This window comes from Centruroides vittatus, unplaced genomic scaffold (genome assembly GCF_030686945.1).
Source record: "Centruroides vittatus isolate TY-2023 unplaced genomic scaffold, ASM3068694v2 contig_1773, whole genome shotgun sequence".
NCBI classification, from domain to species: Eukaryota; Metazoa; Arthropoda; class Arachnida; order Scorpiones; family Buthidae; genus Centruroides; species Centruroides vittatus.
Genome location: NW_027121084.1, coordinates 452894 through 472384, shown reverse-complemented (window position 1 = coordinate 472384; position 19491 = coordinate 452894). Strand labels below are relative to the sequence as shown.

At 29.6% G+C, this 19491-nt stretch overlaps 1 protein-coding gene across 1 annotated transcript in view; it reads left to right on the top strand.

Moving 5' to 3' along the window:
- The window catches only part of LOC136969253 (SAFB-like transcription modulator), a 50291-nt gene that overhangs the window by 8583 nt on the left and 22217 nt on the right, over window positions 1–19491 (top strand). Inside the window, exons 2-9 of the mRNA XM_067263344.1 lie at window positions 3102–3198; window positions 6881–6969; window positions 9091–9168; window positions 10160–10187; window positions 11479–11869; window positions 12996–13039; window positions 13360–13469; window positions 17082–17231. Of these exons, the coding sequence (XP_067119445.1) occupies window positions 3102–3198; window positions 6881–6969; window positions 9091–9168; window positions 10160–10187; window positions 11479–11869; window positions 12996–13039; window positions 13360–13469; window positions 17082–17231 (987 nt within the window). The remainder of the gene's footprint in view (window positions 1–3101; window positions 3199–6880; window positions 6970–9090; window positions 9169–10159; window positions 10188–11478; window positions 11870–12995; window positions 13040–13359; window positions 13470–17081; window positions 17232–19491) is intronic.

The window sequence follows — 19491 nt, the reverse complement described above, 5'->3', positions numbered from 1 at the left end:
CTATGTGTGATATTTATCGATGTTTATGCACTAAACGGTTACTGTGCTGGCACGTCACTGTTGTGTGTAAATCGACCCTAAAACTGCTCAGCCACTGGTGGGCAGTTCTTGACATATCCAATTTCTTCATATTAAGAAGCTATCATTTGAGAAAGATGAATGTAGTGAATGATCCATTAGTTGTGTTTAACAATTTTAAAATAAAGAAAATACTTATACTAATGGTTTAAGATTTACATTTAAATATTTTTATTCTAGTGAGTATTTTTAATTGATTCTTTTTTAAGCTTTAAGCATACATAAAACATTTTGAGGTTTTTTTTATTCTAATGATATAGGCATAATTATTTTTATAAAAGAATTGTTTGTATTTATTCTAATTCAGTAAATAAATATCAATATTTATAATTTCAGTTTTTAGCTTGCAACTGTTACAAATCATGGTACATGATTATTACCATTATAATTGATTTTTCGTTTTGATGTTTGCATTTTATAGTGCTGTTTGTAAAGTTTGCTTATAAATATTGAGCATTGTGTTTTATGCTTGTCATTATTTTTTTTCATATTTAATTTTTTTTTCTGTGAGGCAGGTGTTTTCTTTTTATAAAATATTAAATTACATAAACAAAAGTATTAGATTAGAAGATCAAATTTCAGAAACCTTTTTTAATTGTTTGAGAGTTTTATTTGAGAGTTTAAAGTAAAAGCATCTAAAAAAAAAGACCTCAAAACATAGTTCTCATTTCTGTTAAATTTATATGTACAGTACTCGTATCACTGGTCCAGCAGTGAACTTTCAGATAGATGGTGAGTTAAGATTTTGTGTATTATAAATTAGATTTAATTTTATTATGGAATATTGTTACTTATACAGGATTTGGAGAAAACAGAACTATGAAATTTTCAATTTTTTATGTTTAATAATAATTTTTTTTATTATAACTTAAATGCAAATTGTTGCCATTTCTTAAAATTATTATGTTCTTTAAAGTTTCATTTTATAGTTTTGCTTTGAGATGTCATTATTTACCGATGAAATATATTAGTGTAATTTGAAATGTAATAAATTAAGATATTTTTAATTTAATACGTTAGATTGGATTTAATTTTCTAATCTTGCTGAATTTGCAATGCAGTTAAAGAAAAGTATAGATGTAGATGGAATGGTGTGTGTGCAATGTGCATTCCATAGCGATGCTGTGCTGTTTTGATGAAACAGAAAACTTTTTTTTAATATTTAGTTTTACAAAGAAAATTAAAATATTTTTCTACAAAAAGATGTATTTGTTATAATAGAAATTTTAAAAATGAAGGAAAATCTTTTAAGTTTAGTTTATTATTCAAAAATAAACAAATTTTAGACATTGTAATCCAGCAAAATTTCTTTTAATAATATTGAATGTTTAAATCAATTACTGTCATAATAAAAATTAATCAAAATGATTTCTTTTTACAGTTTCTTTTTAAAGTTTTGGATTCGTTTATTGTCATTTAAAGGAGTGGAAATAATTGAAGGTTGAAAATATTTCTGAAACAATGACATGAATTTAAGCATTTCAGTTTTCAGATTATAAAATTGTAATTTAATAAATAATTTTTTTTTAGAATACAGATAAGTTTGACTAAATTTTGAAAATAATGTTCAAATAGGCAAAAGTTTAATTATTTTTTGAGGTTACAATCGTAGGGGAGCCTTTTGAATTTTTGCTGAAATGGAAAATGTTAGGATCAGAAATTTTTTGTGCTGCACTCTAACTATAATTTATCATAATATATACTTATTCATATACATTAAGCTGGATTTAAATTTATGCATTTAGCATCTGGCACTTGTTGCTTATGGTAAAGCAAAGTCAATTTTATGCATCTTCATTCTAAAAGCAGAAGCTACTAAATATTTTAGCCTTTACAATACAATATTAAGATCATTGTTGTGTTCTTAGGAGTTATCTTGATAGATTCAATGAGAACTTGACTATTTTTTTGCTCAAATCACTGCCCCATGCTTTGAAATGACTTAATTTACATTTTACTGATGAGAGGACAATTTCCAGCTTCTGAAAAATGAGAGGGATTGACACTGCTTACTGTAGGCAGGCATTTGAATTGTTGCCAGAAAACTTTGATTCTGATATCCTCCTGCAATTTGATGAATTTGTTAGTCAAATGAATAGTTTTATTCACAAAAATGATTTGACTAGTGGCAGATATCAAACTGTGTGGCAGATTACATTTAGATGATTAGTACGTTTTTATGGTAGATATAACAAGATATAATAGAACAAGAAATATAACTTGTTTGTTGTTCTGTTCATTGTTGCATATGAATGTACTGCATGTGAATAATACATGAATGGAAAAGTTTGTTTTTGGTACTTATGAAACTTCTGTTTATATTGCTGTTTAGTGAATTTTCAATGAAAAAACTGAAAAACAGTCTTGTTTTTATAAAAACAATATTAATAGATATTTTGAGTCTTATTTTATTTAATTTTTCATGTTATGACTGATCTTTAATTATTAGAATATAAAAATCTATACTTTGGTGATCTTTATTTGACAAAAAATTATTTCTATTTATTATTATTGATATTTTGTAGAAAAATAATTGTTGTTTTCTTTGTCTCCCAGTTACTTTTGCTAGTTAAATAAAAAAAAACCTGTTTCAACTCCTGCTTATACCAAAAAATTTATTATGGATTGCTTTTTCTCTGAATGAAATTTTATTAATCTTACATTTAAAATATTTTAAACTATTTCAAAATATGAAAGAAATAATTTGTGTGTGTGTGTTTTTTAATTCAAAATTTATAAGTAGATAGCGAAAACCTTAAAATTTTATCTTTCTTCTGATTTTAGTATTCATCATTCAATCAAGTCAAAATTATTTCATCTGTTATAAAAAAGATGACAAAAAACAGATTGTATGTTTTAAGTATTTCAATTTCACCTTAGTATAGCTTTATAAATAATGATTGATATAGAATGGATTAATACTAATTATATATATATATATATATATACTCATTAAAAATATTTAGAGATAGCTGTTATATGAAACAATTTCATTATTATAATAAATTTTTAATATACATTAGGCTTTACAAGATGAAGGACATGATCCAGAAAATTATTTATTTGAAGTTCCTGTTGAAATTACACCTATTAAAAAACCTATTCCTAAAAGATCAAACAGTAAGTGTTTTTTAATTTTGAATGCGTTTTCAACTCCATCAATATTGATTATGTAAAAAGTTCAATATAGCTCCTCTAGTAAATAATTCTTTATTAAGATCTTTCAGATGGTTTACTGTTGAACATTTTGAATTTCACTTTTAAGTGAACATTTAATATCTTTTTTAAGTGAACATTTCATTGTAGAATATATAATTCAATAGATGATTCTGGTGCTTAATCATTAATATACAGCTGTTAGAAGGAAGCCATATTAAACATTTAGATGATTAGTACATTTTTATGATAGTTATATCTATTTGAAATTTATCAGATTTGATTTATAGTAAAAAAAGAGATTTTTGTATTTGGTTTAATCAAGGTTACATGAATTTTACAGTATTTGTATGCTTTTATTTAATATATATGTTGTCATGTTCAATGATTCTTACTATCCTGTTTGTATGCATTTCAAATGCATACAAATGGGGGGGCAGTGGTATACAGATTACTAAGTAATGGCAAGGATTATGTTGACCCAAATAAAGTCCCTGGTGTGTACTCTGTCCATATTTACAATGTTAGATTTGATAGAAATCTAAAACACATTGCTCATACTTGCTACTAACTATACTATAACTGTACTAAAATACTTTCTCAATATGCAGGCAAACCTGGGATGTCAGCAGATTTTAGCAGGGCCCAACTTATGAAATGAGTACACAATGAACACAAACTAAGAATAGCGGAAATATTTAAATATACATTAACAGCAGAAACCATGAATCGCTATCCTACGCATGGAGATTGCTATTTGATAACCCCCTTAGAAACGGAGGGTGGCAAAAATCGTAATACAGTGCAAAACGTGACATCATCACAGCACTTCAAATGATTTTCATTTTATTTACCTTTATTCTTGATAGTACATTTTTTAGTATATTATTATTTTTTAAATTTATATTTTATTTGTAACTTAATGTAATAATTAATTTTCTTTAAAAGAAATATAAATGGGATTTTGTTCTAAGGTTAACAGAATTATAAATACTGTTCCAATTTGAATCTCAAAAATTCCAATGAAGGCTTGCTTATTAATAAAGCAGAAAATGTTAGTTTGATTAAAGAGTAATTTGCTGGAAAAGTACATAAGGTATTTTGTGTCTCTATAAATGGCAAACTCAATGTTTGAGTGTTTTTTTTACCAAGTGAACTTACCTCTACAATAGTAGTAGTAATAGTTAGCTTCATGTATTAAATGGATCAATGCAAACTACTGCTATTGTAGAGGTAAGTTCACTTGGTAAACTAATGATGCAATGTTGAGTTTGCCTTTTGACACAATGCCACTTTGTAACAAAATATAATTCACCTAATTGGGGGATTAGAAATAAAATAGAACAAATTATTTTTAGTATAAATGAAATAGAAAAATAATGTCTTAAATATATTAAAAATAGTCTATGGCCATTTTCTATAAAATATCTAAATATAGTTTGATTTTATCACTAATTTAGTTTAATGTGAAAGACTAAATACGGAACCTGTTACCGGTGTAATTTGCGTGAAAAATCTTCTTTCCACAAACGTTTTCGAGCTTTCCAAACAGCTCTTCTTCAGGTAGAGAAAAAAAGGTTCCAACGAAATACTTCGAAAAAAGACGAAAAAAAAGAACGTAGACATTTAAATAAAAACGGAATCTAAAAATAGAATGCAGATGCTTTAAACAAAAATTACGGAACTCGCATATCAAACGAACATTAAGGTGGATGCGAAAAGGAGAATGAGAACGTGGTGGACAAGATACAAAATAAAGTTAAGAGATTTGCAAACTCCAAATTGGCAAAACGCCTTGCATTGGGCAACGTAGTGGTCGATTCCCCGGACACACCAAGACTTTTTGCATTTGCCAAAACACACAAAATGGGCCAACAATTACGTCCAATAGTCGATAAAATCAGAGCTCCCACAAGAAAATTGGAGAAAGCCATTCATAACCTACTTTCTCCCCACCTCAAGGACTACCCATACACCATCGATAACCCAGTTGAGCTCATCCACCTCCTTCGGGTTGTGCCTTCGACGCCGCAGTATATTACCGTGCTAGACTTTAAATCTATGTACCCGTCGGTGGAGCTCCCTCCAGCTTTTTGCTCCCTTAGGGACATTTTGCTTAATTTGACTCAAGATCAAGCATTACACCACCAAGTCATTGACTTAGCCCATCTGATCTGTTATAATTCTATCTTTGCGTTCGACGGAGAGGTCTACAAACAACAAAGAGGAGTCCCCATGGGTAGCCCAGTATCTGGGGACCTATGCGAAATGGTCGTTAGGCAGCTGGAACAAAAAATACTTCCGCTGTTCCTCCCGAACATCTTACTCTATAGGAGGTATGTGGACGACATCCTCATCATGTGGAGGACAATACCTGACATCTCTAACTTCGTACAAACCGTTAACGATAATCCCTACGGCCTAACGCTCGAAATGGAACAATCTAGCAGTACTGAGGTCCATTTTTTGGATATAAACATTAAAGTAGAAGGATCCGCCATCGTCACGTCGGTATACCGTAAACCTTATGCCGACCCTATATACATACCGGTAGGTTCATCTGACCCATTCACCTACAAGGCTGCAGCATTTAATACTTTGATTAAAAGGGCCTTTTCCCACTCGTCCACCACGCAAGCCCTCAACACCGAATTGAATTATATCAAGAGGATAGCAGCCAAGCACGGTTACCATGGTCTGGCACACCGTCTAATTGAGCGACTTCAACGCTCACAATACGCACCCACTACGCGTACGAGGACCAACACTGACCAGGATGAACGTACACGCCTCCCAGTCACCTTTAACCCATATGTTAAAGCGATATACGCTGAGATCGCTGGAAAACAACAACTACAAATAGCCTATAGAAGAGGCCCGACAATCTACGACATCCTCAGAAATGAAAAAGGCAGTCCAGTCCGTGGCAGGCTTCCTGGCGTGTACTCTATCCCGCTGAAAGATAACAGATGTAACGAGAGCCTTGTATATATCGGCTCAACCAAGCGATCTTTAAATACCAGAGTGCAAGAACATCAGGCGGACCTTCGGCACGGGCGGTACACCACGGCCCTAACCACCTTTGCATCTGATCCCGATATAGAACCGGAGTTCGACAAAGCTGACATCATCGACACTACGCCCCACCTGGACCAACTAAAATGGCGGGAATCTGTAGGGCTAACCATCGGACCACATGTATAAATCGGAAGGATGAAATTAATCTTTCTATAGCGTGGCAGGCCTACATAAACAACGATCTATAAATAGCAACATCGGCGCACGAATGCGCATGTCCACCTTAATGTTCGTTTGATATGCGAGTTCCGTAATTTTTGTTTAAAGCATCTGCATTCTATTTTTAGATTCCGTTTTTATTTAAATGTCTACGTTCTTTTTTTTCGTCTTTTTTCGAAGTATTTCGTTGGAACCTTTTTTTCTCTACCTGAAGAAGAGCTGTTTGGAAAGCTCGAAAACGTTTGTGGAAAGAAGATTTTTCACGCAAATTACACCGGTAACAGGTTCCGTATTTAGTATTTCATCCCCGGTGTCGGAGTGAAGAGTAATTTTATTTAATATGAAAGTATTATATATATATATTTTCTATTGGTATTGATATGAAATTGGACATTATTTTATTTTGAAGGAAAATTAAATGACAGTGATAGTAATATTGACAGTCAAGAGGATTTGGGTATGGATGATCTGGATAGAGCTGATTCTGAAGATGAAAAGGTAATTTCATCTTTTGAATCTATTCATAATTGATAAGAAATGTTTAAGTAAGTACAATAATTTTTAATGTTTTGTGTTGAAGTTATATTTAGTAATTAAAAGATTGCAAATTAAAAGTGAGTAGGAAAACCATAAAATATTAATATTTTTCTAGTATTTATGAAACTGTGCCGGTACTTATTTTGCAGCTTGAACACCAACTATATAGTGTATTCACTCGGACACATGGCAAATTTCATCACTAATTTTTATTCAGTTGATACGCATATTAAGTGCTTGTACATGTTTCGGGCTGTTAACGCCCCTCCTCAGCCAACTAAAATACAAGTATATGGTTACAAATTGAAATATATAAATAAAAGGTTATGCTGTATAAAACATACCTTCAAATCACAGATCTTTGTAAACATAAAACTGTTTAAAACTTCTCTATACATTAATCAATTGTTGTTATCTAATGGTGAATTATACATTGAGTATTGCGTTTAATCAATTTCCGATGACAATTCATAAATCTACAACATATCTAGTCAATCTTTTTTACATCGAAGCCAGAGATTCTATTGTACAAACAAATTCTTATTTAATTTTACACCTTTTTTTTTTTTTTATTTTAATATTACGGATTTTAATGCCTATGACTGTGTTCATTTACATAGTTATGTGGTAGATGGGCCACCTTGTGGCAAAACTCATGTTAAGGAGACATTAATTTTTATTTTCTTATTATTTTACATAGAGATATTTTATTTAATTTCTATTTATAATATGCCGAGCCAATTCTCGTTTATTTTTATACTAAAGTTTTTATTTTTACATTTTTTTACTTTTATCAACTGAATAAAAATTAGTGATGAAATTTGCCATGTGTCCGAGTGAATACACTATATAGTTGGTGTTCAAGTTGCAGTATTAATATTTTTATTATTAATGAAACAATACAATTTTTAAATTTCATAACAGATCTGTTGGGACCTCACAAATTACTTTATTATACTGAATTTTTGTTATAATGGCTAAAGAAAACAAATTGTAAACATTTTATTTTAAAATAGTCATACAAATATTACTACAAAAAGTTTTTTTTATTATTATTAAAAAGTATAGTTTCAATTATATCATATTTTTAAGTAGCATCATTAGAAAGAAACTTTTAAAAAAACTTGTACAGAAAAAACAGAAAATATTTTTTAATGGTAAATGATTGAGGAAAAAATTCATGCATATTTTTTCTCTACTGACTGTTTAAAGCTTCTAAAAATGAAAAATGTCCTTGTCAGTTGGTCCAGTTAAAACTGTAGATAATGTCAAAAAAATAACAGATTCTGTTGTAACATTTTTCTTCCTTGCAGTGAATATCAGTTTTTTGTTCTTATAAATGTCATTTTCTTGATTAAATAATTTTACTGAATATATTCCAAACACTGTTTTTATCTCATGTGATAGCTAATAAATTGAAGTGTTGTTGGATACAGAGGGATGAGCTCAACTTTGGGCCTGAACAAGGGCAAACTAAGTAAAACATATCAACAGTATTTTAGTAAACCCCCTGTTAACTTATCACAATTGTCCAAGTCAAGCAAAGTATCTTTATCCAAATGTAAAAAATTGATTACACTAGGTTGTCTTTGGATTACTGAATAAAAACTAATGTGGTAATATAAGGACTGATTGTAGAGACAGAAGTTAAATCATAATTCAGATTGAAGAGTTGAATCTGGAAGTTAGTGAATACCAATTTTAACTGAACTTGCACTTTAAATCTTATGCTAGCTTTAATTTGAGATTATGGTCATATAAGAAACATTGAATATGGATACACCTATTGAATATCAGTCTATAAACAACTTTATACACAAAGCACAGAAACAAATGTAAATAAAATTATTTGCTATGGCACAAAAAAATAACACATCTATTCAATAGTTTGCATAAATGGGAAGTTATCACCACCATACTTTGACCAGTTAATGCATTCATTGAGTAGTTATGAAAATGTTTAAAAAAGATAGTTCAGATAATTCAAGTAACTAATATTTATTACATCATAAAATGTTTATAATAAAGACATAAATTTTGTATAATTTATTTAGAATATTAAATATTTATTTATTCCAATAGAATGTGCTGGAAACAGATGATGTGACAGAAGATGCTCTACAGTTATCAATAGGCGAAGAAGAAAAATTGAATGAAGAAGTAAATATTAAATTTCTAATAAAATTAACTTTTTAAAATTTTCTATGGATTTATTATTATGAGGTCTGATCAAAAAGTTTCCAAACTGGATTTATATTACAAACAATAAAATACTTGGAGAGTGCCTAAGTTTCAAATCTTTTAGTCTCTTTCTGAAGTCAACTGTCTTCACTCTTCAAAACGTTTTTTGGCATCATCTTTGGAAATAGCAAAAAGCTACTTTGTTGCATTCACATGAATCTCCAGAATATCCTGAAAGCTTTTTCCTTTCTGCTGCATTTTGATTTTTGAGAAGAGGAAAAGTCACAGGTGGCAAGATCTGGTAAGGTGGAGATTGTACTTGTGTAATATTGTTTTCAGCAAGAAACTGCTGTAAAAGTGCATGCAATATCAAGATGGATTTTCTACTTGTCACTGAAATATCAGCTTTTTCCAATGAACTGTCATGCAAATGCCTCAAAATTTATAAGACTTTGGTTATTATATCACCTGATGGGATGTATTTATAATGCATTATATGCTTACGATTGAAAAAACAGTCAGCATCATTTTGACCCTGCTGTGGTTCTGTCATGCATTTTGGAGCTGGGAGAGCTTGAGGTGTACTACTGTTAAGACTAGGTGTTTAGTTTTCAGGGTCATACCTGTAATGTTTTTAACAAAATTTTATCAAATTCATTGCTCAATTTTTTCAGATGTTCAATGCAGAACATATTGCATAGTAATATCTGCACTAATGCAGAAATGTATAGCTACTGTGAAAGAACTATTAGAGCAGGTGAGATATGACTCATGGTACAGGCATGTTACATTCCAAGATCGGTCTATGCAAAACAACTTCATGTTGTATCACATGGTTTCTTAAAAATCCAGTCTGAATATTTTTTGATTAGACCTTGTATTTAAATTATAAAGTATTATTTACACAATTATATTAAGTTGTTATTTACTAAGCAGTGAATAAATTTAATACAAAACCTCTTGCTTTCAGGAAGAAAATGCTGATTCTAGAGGGAAAGGTAAGATTTTACATTGCTTGTTAAAATTTATTTAGAATCAAATAAATTTGTTAAATTTCTTTTATAAAAGACTTATTTTTATAAATTATATTTGTTAATTCTATTTTATTTGGAATCATAAATTGCTCATTTAAATTACCTGAAGATAATGCTGATACAAGTGATACTATTTTTGAAGATACTTTTCTGTCGACAGTTTTAAGAAGGTTATGAGGATAATATTTATATTGCACTAACATTGCTTGATAATATATTCAGATAAAATTCTATCATCATTAAATATGAATCATCCGTTGTTGTTGGCAAAATATACAACTATTAAAAGAAAACATCAGTAATTTCAAGATTATCTCTTATCACACTTGAGTGTGATATTTTGAATGTTGCATGAAAAAAAATGCCCAAGAATTTAAATGCATATCATAGAATTTCTTCTAATAGGTAAATTGAATGGAGATCACTATTTTTGTTTGGATAGTTTCCCATTTTCATCACATTGAATTCCAAGAATAATATATTTCTCTATAATATGGAAATATGCAAAGGTTTTTGGGATTTTTTTGCAGGCTACAAGAATTCAAAATCAAGCTTCTTTAAATCAACAAAAGGTATATTTCGACGAATAAAAAATTTTTTATTACAGGATATGATTCTGAAGAATCCATTAATTTTATTTCCAGATATAAGAAGTTTTAACTAGATTCTGAATATGATTTGAAATTAAAGACGATTTTGTCTTTTAGTTAATTTAGTAAAAATAAGTTGCAAATATATTTAATTTTGTAATGATATATTTCAACAGGTGTTTTTTATTCTAATATAAATACATTTTGATCTTTTGCCTCCTCTATTACGAGGGTAAGTATTGTGCTGACTCTGCTGTACTCCCAAGCCTGTAATTATAGGCAGTAATATTACTTCATGAGAGCATATAATAGGCTTTTATTGGCCTAAATGTGCTATTTATTGGTATTAAAATTTGTCCTATGGAATTAAAATTTATTACCAATAGTACATCTCTAAGAAGCAACTACTACGTTTTTATAATGAAGAGGTTGGAAGAGAGTTGAAAATCAGAAAAAGAATGATCTATATAAATGTTTTGGGAGAAATTATAAGATTAAAAGGGATTACTCCTGGAGATAGGAGTTTAATCCTTGTTACGAGTATTCCCCTCCAAAATCCAGAGTCAGCTCCAGTAATTGCCCCCATGACAGTTGATGATACTCTCAATCTTGACACCTTGCAGTATTAAAAGCCAATGATAATGCTTCATTAATTGTTCATGTAGATGACACTCACAGTGACATCGATGGTGATCTTGAGCCTTCATTGTGTGAAGGAAGCAGTGACCTTGGTCGGGAGGATAAAAATGAAGACAAACCGATTGAAGAGGGGGGTGACAAAGTTGAAAAAACTAGCAACAAATCTAACAAGACAGCAGATACTTCAGAAGTAATGTCTGTTGATGCCGAATATGAAGAATTTGATGAAACAACAAAAGAACAGGCAGACAATAAAAGTGGAACTGACGCAAAAGAGTTGGATGTTGGAAACAACCAATATAAAAGCACTGATGAGAAATCCAAGAGTGAGGAAGACGACACTGCTGGCAAGTCTTCCTTGGAAATCTCAGCTGTATCAACTGCATCCTCAACTCCAGCTACTGCCAAGTCCAAGAGGTTTGTTTATTGATCGGTTATGAAAAGTTGATGCAAAAAAAATACCAAATTGGTATCTCATGTTGCATCTCATATTTGTTGTAAGTTTCAATAGGTATCATTTTAAGATCGTTCAGAAGCCAAAACAGTGAACACTGAAATTATTATAGTATAACTTATAATTATTGTAAACTTTAAAATCAATATTTAGTATAGTGTTTTTGATAAAATCAGATTCACCTTTAGTGCTGCAACATTGAATGTAAGAAGAAAAATTCAGAATTTGTTTCTTTTCTTTATCAGAGATATGATGCATTTGTAAGAAGAAATAAGGAACAATCAATAAAAATTCAATGATTTTGAAATTTCAAGCATTTATTTTTGGAGCTTGAAAATAAATAGGAAATATAGATAAATTATCTAGTAAATAACTAGTTTAGGAAGAATACAAAAGCCTGAAATTGAAGCATGTTTTGAAAGTTTTTTATTTTGGCAATATATGAATTCATCTTCATCCCAAGAATTTTAATTTAATCTGAGGAAAGATAGAAATCGATCTATGTATAAACATGTAATGTTTCTATCCATTACAATATTTTTATATGTAAACATATCTTAATTCCAGCTATATATATACTGTATATATCTGAAATTATAAATTTATTTTACCAGGAGATAATGAAGTTCAGAAAAATCTTAAAATTAGTGAATATTCATCAGAATAATTGCCTTGGAATATGAAAGAAAATACTAAAGAATTTCAGATTTATTGTGCATATTAAATATACAGATCTGTTTGTAAAAAAGCAAATATAAGTTAATTCAAGAAGATTAAATATATATGTGAATGTATGTATATTTCTCAATATACTCTACATATACATATATATTTTGCTAATGAAACAACTGTCTTTAAGTTCAAGTTCCGACGATGGCTTATGATGTAAAATTTCAGGAAAGGATTGGAAATAATTTTTTGGTGAAACTTATCAAAAAACACTTTCAATTCAAATTTTTTCTTTTTTTTTCTTTTTTGTCATTTTTAAAATTAACGAAATAAAAACTAATTTTAACTGTTTAAAATTTATCTAATTATATAAAACATTTTTTTGCATTGAATGTCTAACTTCTCTGATTTCAAATTCAGTGCCACAGCCAAAGGTTCAAAGGGGTTGAGCAAAGATGATAAAGGTATGAAAAATTTTAATAATATAAAATTTAATTGATCATGTAGTTTGTACATGATTTTGACTTATTTTAATCTTAATGGAATTATCAAAGTAGATAGTAACTTTTCAAAAGTGTGCTACAAGAATGCTTGTTAGTCTAAAGAATAAAAATCTTAATTTTGTGAATAATTGATCATGCTAAAGTTTTGTGTGTGTGTGTGTGTGTGTAATGATATTGTCAAAGTGTGTAATTCTGTCATTAAATAGTATTAATAGTTGAACTAATTTTGTTGTTATAAAATTAAATTGCTTAATTGCCTATATATTTTTTTGTAAATTTAGGTGATAGACCAAAGAGAGAACCACAGAGCACAAGAAATTTATGGGTTAGTGGCTTAGCTCCTGGTACAAGGGCTACTGAACTTAAAAGTTTATTTAGCAAACAAGGAAAAGTAAGTTGCTAGATTTTATTTACTTATAAAAGTATAAATCTTTAAATGTTGTTTAGTCATGCATTTTGACTATCTGTTTCAGCTATTGCTGGTATAAATTTTCAATTCAGGAATTTTGTTAGTTTTATCATTGGTTAATGCTGATTAATAATAAATTAGTGACCAATTTAATTTAAAAATATTGCAGTGGATTCTGCTTAATTGGGCCAATGAGGGAATAGTTCCTTTCACCTGGTTAAGCAGTTGGTCTAGTTTTGTGGATGCCATCCTGATAAGCTGGAGAAACTTTTCCAGTTAGTCTATTAGTCTATTGAACAGGTATTATAATGAATGAGATTTGTCTGACCACACAACAGTGCCAGTTATCCACTGTCATATTTCAATGTTCTCTGGCCCAGATGATATGTGTATTGCCTGATGCCTGGGAGTTAGTAGTGGTACCTGAGTAGGTCAATGACAACCAAACTCCAAGGGATACAGTGTGTGGGTTTCAGCAGTGCTCATGTTGAAGTCTGATGTGATTTGACACAGAATTGCACTTTATTGTGTGGTTACTAACCCAGTTAGCTGCTGGCATTCACATTCTTGCATCAGCCATGGACACCCACACTGCACATGTTGCTGATGTCTGTCTGGAATAAACTCTTGAAACAATTGCCTGGGAAAACCCAAGAGTATTAGTAAACTATCTATTGTAAACCCTTGAAGTAGAAAGGTTTAGCACTTTCCAATAACTAAGTTTCCTCTTATCATTTTCTGTTGTCTGAGAAGCACAATATATTTGTGATCAATTTTTTTTTTTTTTTAAACCAATGTCATCCTGTATATAGCTGTGGAACCATCTGTCATAACATAACAGTATAGATCTGTTTTGTCTACATTAAATTTTTTAGGAAAATCAGTTTGATAGATTGTCATTGCTCAGCACTTACAGCATCAGGCCTTTTGTTCTTACCACATGCTCTTTTGTAATTAATGTTATGCCTACATTTCTATTGTGATAGCCAATCATCTGTTGCTTGAAATTCATCTGACCTAATTTTTTGGCAAACTCTCTTGCCTTGGTCTTTAAACTTAATTTATTCCACTGGTTTGACTGTTGAATATATTCATTTTGACATACTTTATAATGTTCTACTTCATGTTAGAACATAGAGCTGAGGATGTTCTTAAAAAAGAATGAAACATTTCTAAACAAAAATATTCATTTTGGTTTCCAGAATTATGCAGTTAACTTTTTATAATTGTCAATAGTCTCCAAAGTTAAATAACTGTTTTAAACTGTATTTTTAGATAGCTGTCATAATAGAATTTTTATCTTCATGTAAATATTGAGACAAATTTAAATTTTTTTAAAAATTTGTTTGCAATATAATAATTGAGTAACCTTTGATTCCCCCCCCCCCAAATATTTTTAAAATTAATCTACAATAACTATACACTATTAGCATTATTACATAATTGAATGTTCAGATATATGAGCCCCTTAAAGCCAAAGTGGTATAACTCCACTTTTGAAAAAATCTGTGTTAATGCTAGAAATGAATTATGAATATGTAAAACTACCTACAGAAATAATGGTGTAGCTCCTAGTTCCCCAAACAGCTCCACAAATGGCAGCACAAGTTTATGCAGTCAGCAGTGCTATCTATCTGTTGATAGCCAAAATGATATAACTGGGAGTTACACCACTATTCCAGTTACTGTTTTTGTTCTAGTGTCATGAATGCTACATGCTACTGATTGTATATCCCTTCTGCAGTCACATGATTTTTCAATTTAATTTCAATCACCAGGCCTCCAACAGATGCCATTTTTTATGTTAAAATTGTAAAGTTTCTGGCTTTGCTTCAAAAATTATTATTACATCTTTTGTTTTCTTTATTTTCTCTACTTTTAAACAGTGTAAAATATTTTTATATTGACACAAATGCAGCATGCAATAAAAACGTTATTTATTGCATTTTTCTCAGCTTGAAGAAATTGGAGAACTTAAATTCTTTCTTAAATTGGAGAACTTCATCTACGAAAGGTTGAGAAGGTAAGAGATGCTATGAAAAAAGACTCCGAAAAATCGGCTTCTGATAACTCCTATTACTGTTTTTCATTTGATTTGGAAAAGTCATTATCATTCCCAAAACTTACATGCCAAATCGCTTATTATAAAGGGTTGCTATGAGTTATCAACAGGATTAGGCTACATGTATTGTTGGGATGAAACTGTAGGATCTAGAGGCTCACAGGAAATCAGTGCATGTGTGGTCAAGCACAAAATGTAGAGCACCAACATCAAAACACATTGTATTATATAGCAATACATGCACAGGACAAAACCAGAACTAGAAGATGGCATTAAATTTATTGAGGCTAGTTCTGAGTGCAGACAACATTGAAACCATTGATCAAAAGTTTATGCCCAGTGGTTATTCCTATCTTCCAAATGACTCAGACTTTGGCCCAATTGAACTGTACAGTGAGTCAACAGATTTTTTGCCCTTCTGACTGGTATCGAGTTATCACGAAAGCAAGGAAAAAGAATCCTTTCCATCTTACTGTAATGTCTGGCAAAAGAGTTTTTAGCTACACAAAATATGGAAAAAACCATTATTAAGAGAAAGCTTGATGAAGAAAACCATCCAGTTTCATGACTAAGGATGCAATGGATTAGGTATCAGAATTCTGATTTTTATAGTCTTTACAAGGAGAATGTGTCTGATGAGCAGGCATTTTTCAAGCTGAACATCAAACTATCAGGAATACGAGGACGGCCGTCATCACTGGCAAATGTACCTTTGTCTCAACTCTACAATGGACCGAGGCCTGTGACAGAAGAGAAAAAAAGATATGTAAGACGTACATTTGGCCTACATTCTTCCTATCCATCATGCATACTATTTAAACCTTCACACTTCTAACTCTGTTGAAGACAATGGACCACTGCCTGCTGATTATACTAGGGATGTTGAATAGCAGAAACTGTTGTGGCTGATATCTAACTAGATGACATTGATTTATATAATTTTTTTGATGTAATATACTTTTTTAAAATAAAATAAAAAATATATTTTTTTTGATTATGCAAGTTTGTTCTTGAACCATACCCTCAATCTGTGTAAAGCCAAAGTGGTGTAAATCAGTTTAAGTGCTTATAACTTACTTATAAAGTGGGGATAAGGGGAAAAAACACATACATGGGTTAAAACAATCAGTTTTGAACACATGGGGTGGGAAAATTTTTGTTTGCTAGTACTCTGGAATTTTCAACTACTATTCTACTAAGAAGCCTTTATATCTCAAAACAGTGTTTAATGGACTTACACCACTTTGGCTTTAAGGGGCTCATATATTAAATTTTGTTAGTTTGAATGGGAAGTATTAATATCAACCATTACAGATTTTTTCATAATTCTGATTTTTACCTGTTATGACACTTCTGATACTATTATGGAAAATCAATGACAATCTTTTATTGAAAAAAATTTGTAATTACATCTCCATTTCAGATCATCATCATCATGATAATGATATACATAAAATGCATATTATTATTATTGTCATGTATGAAATTAATTTAGTTCACTGTTGTAAAAAGAATTTAATTTTTAATTTTAGGTGGTTGGAGCTAAAATTGTTACAAATGCTCGAACACCTGGTGCAAGATGCTATGGTTTTGTTACAATGGCGACAAGTGAAGAAGCTGCAAAATGTATACAGCATTTACACAGAACAGAATTAAATGGAAGAATAATATCAGTGGAAAGGGTAAGATTTAAATTTATAAAAAATATAATAAACAATTCTTATATGTTTACTCAATTTCCATTAATTTTTGTTTTTCACAAATTTGCTGTAAAAAATGCAGATGAAGTAATTAATAGAATAATTAAATTAAAAAAAGGTAATTCAGATAGATTGTTAAGTTTAGATGTTTAAAATATGTATCCAAGTATAGGATGGAAATTAATAGAGATGAATTTGATTTAAATTAAAAGTAGAAAATTGGTTTATACAATTAATTAAATTTGTTTATAACAATTATTATTTTGAAATAGATAACTTCTACAGACAGACCAATGGTATTAGTATGGGGTGAAAGATGGGGCCAAAATTAGCAGAAATAGTTACAAAAGATTTTGATAAATTAATAAATAATATAAAAGGTGTTAAAGTATGTGTTAGATATGCAGATGAGTAATTAATAATACAGTATATGATAATAAACAAATAAATGAAATAAATAACTTTATGCAACTATGTAAATAAAATTAATAGTTATATACAGTTTGATATGGAAATGGAAAAAGAAAAAAATAAATTTAGATATAACCTAGTTAATGGATTAGATAAATTCATGTTTTTCATTTATAAGAAATTATGTAACATAGATAAAATTATTAATTATAAATCATATTATCCAGAAAGTAAGAAAAAGAATGCTTATATTATGGAATTAAAAAATATATGTTAGAATGTCAAATGTTGAAGATAGAGAAATAGAATTAGAAAACTGGTACAAACAATATATTGGTAATAGATATAATATGAAACAATTTAAACGCGATTATTAATAACAGATATTATTCTTTTCCATATATTAGAATGTTTGTTTGAAAAATGTAACTATTCTTAAACAAAATGTTTGATCCTGTCTTTGACAAATAAAATATTACAAAATATAGGTAAGAGAATTAATACTAATGATAATATGAATGACAAAAAAGATTTTGAAAAAGAAAGTATTGTATACTAGTTAGAATGTACTAGAACTAGAATGTACTGTACTAGAATGTACTGTACTAGTGTACAGTACATGTACTGAACCAAAATTCTGTATTGGTGAAACAGGCTGTACACTTGAAAAAAGAGTTAGAGAACATAATGTGGTGATATGCCTTAAATATCCTCAGTCACCTTGGTATGAACATTTGGCTAGTTGTAGAATTAATAGAAATAAAATCAAAATTCTACATGTGGAAAAAGACATTTATAAAATGTAAATTTAAGGAACATATAGAAATTAAAAGCACCCCAAAGATGAAATTGTGAACATTTCTGATGGTATTAATATTGATAACAGATGGTATGAACTAATAGAAGGAATATCATCAGTATGCGTTATATAGGTGCGATCCCAGGAGAACTTTAATGGTAAATAAGTAAGGATATAGTTCAGAGGGCAGAATGTAGTTGTTTTTTAAATTTTGTATTATACTACAAACGTGGTTTGAACAAATTAGTAAGAAATATTCTTATTGATATTATCATATGTTTAATATGTAAATTTTCGATGTTGAGATCATAGTCAATAGTGTGTTGTCAATGTAAAACTAGTAAGTAGTTACTGTAAAAGGTTTTTTTGGGTTTTTAATGGGATTATTATTTTTTTTAATCAGCTGCATTTAATAATTTAATAAGATAACACTTGTAGTGCACTTTTGCTCATATCCCAACATGATTATAATGGTTGATATTTTCGTTTTGGTGGAAAACTAATTTTTACTAGTGTCCACTTATGCTCATTTCTCAATGTGATTGTAATAAATTCCAGTGGTTTATTTAAAAGGTAAATTAATAAATAGTTATTATACTTTGGGTATTTTATGTGATTAGTGTGTAATTTTTAAAAGTACCATTTGATAACTTGACAGAATAACATTCAAAGTGTACTTATGTTTATACTACATTTCTTAAGTTGTGTGCCAGGGGTTTCATTTTATAATTACTCTCTTATGTAAGTGACTATGTTTTATTTTATATTGTGTATTATATTTTAATTATTGTAATATTTTAAACAACACTGAAGAGGGGTTAAGATAATACATTAGCCCGAAATGCATATGTAATATTTAAGAGTGACTACAAAAATTTATACATCATTAACCTGGATAGTGTGAGCTATGAGAAATAATCAACCTGATTAACAGAATTAAAGAAAGTAAGGGAATTGAATTGAATATGAATGCTTAAAAATTGATATTGACTGAAATGGCACAAACAAAATGAAAACAAATGGCTTAAGCAA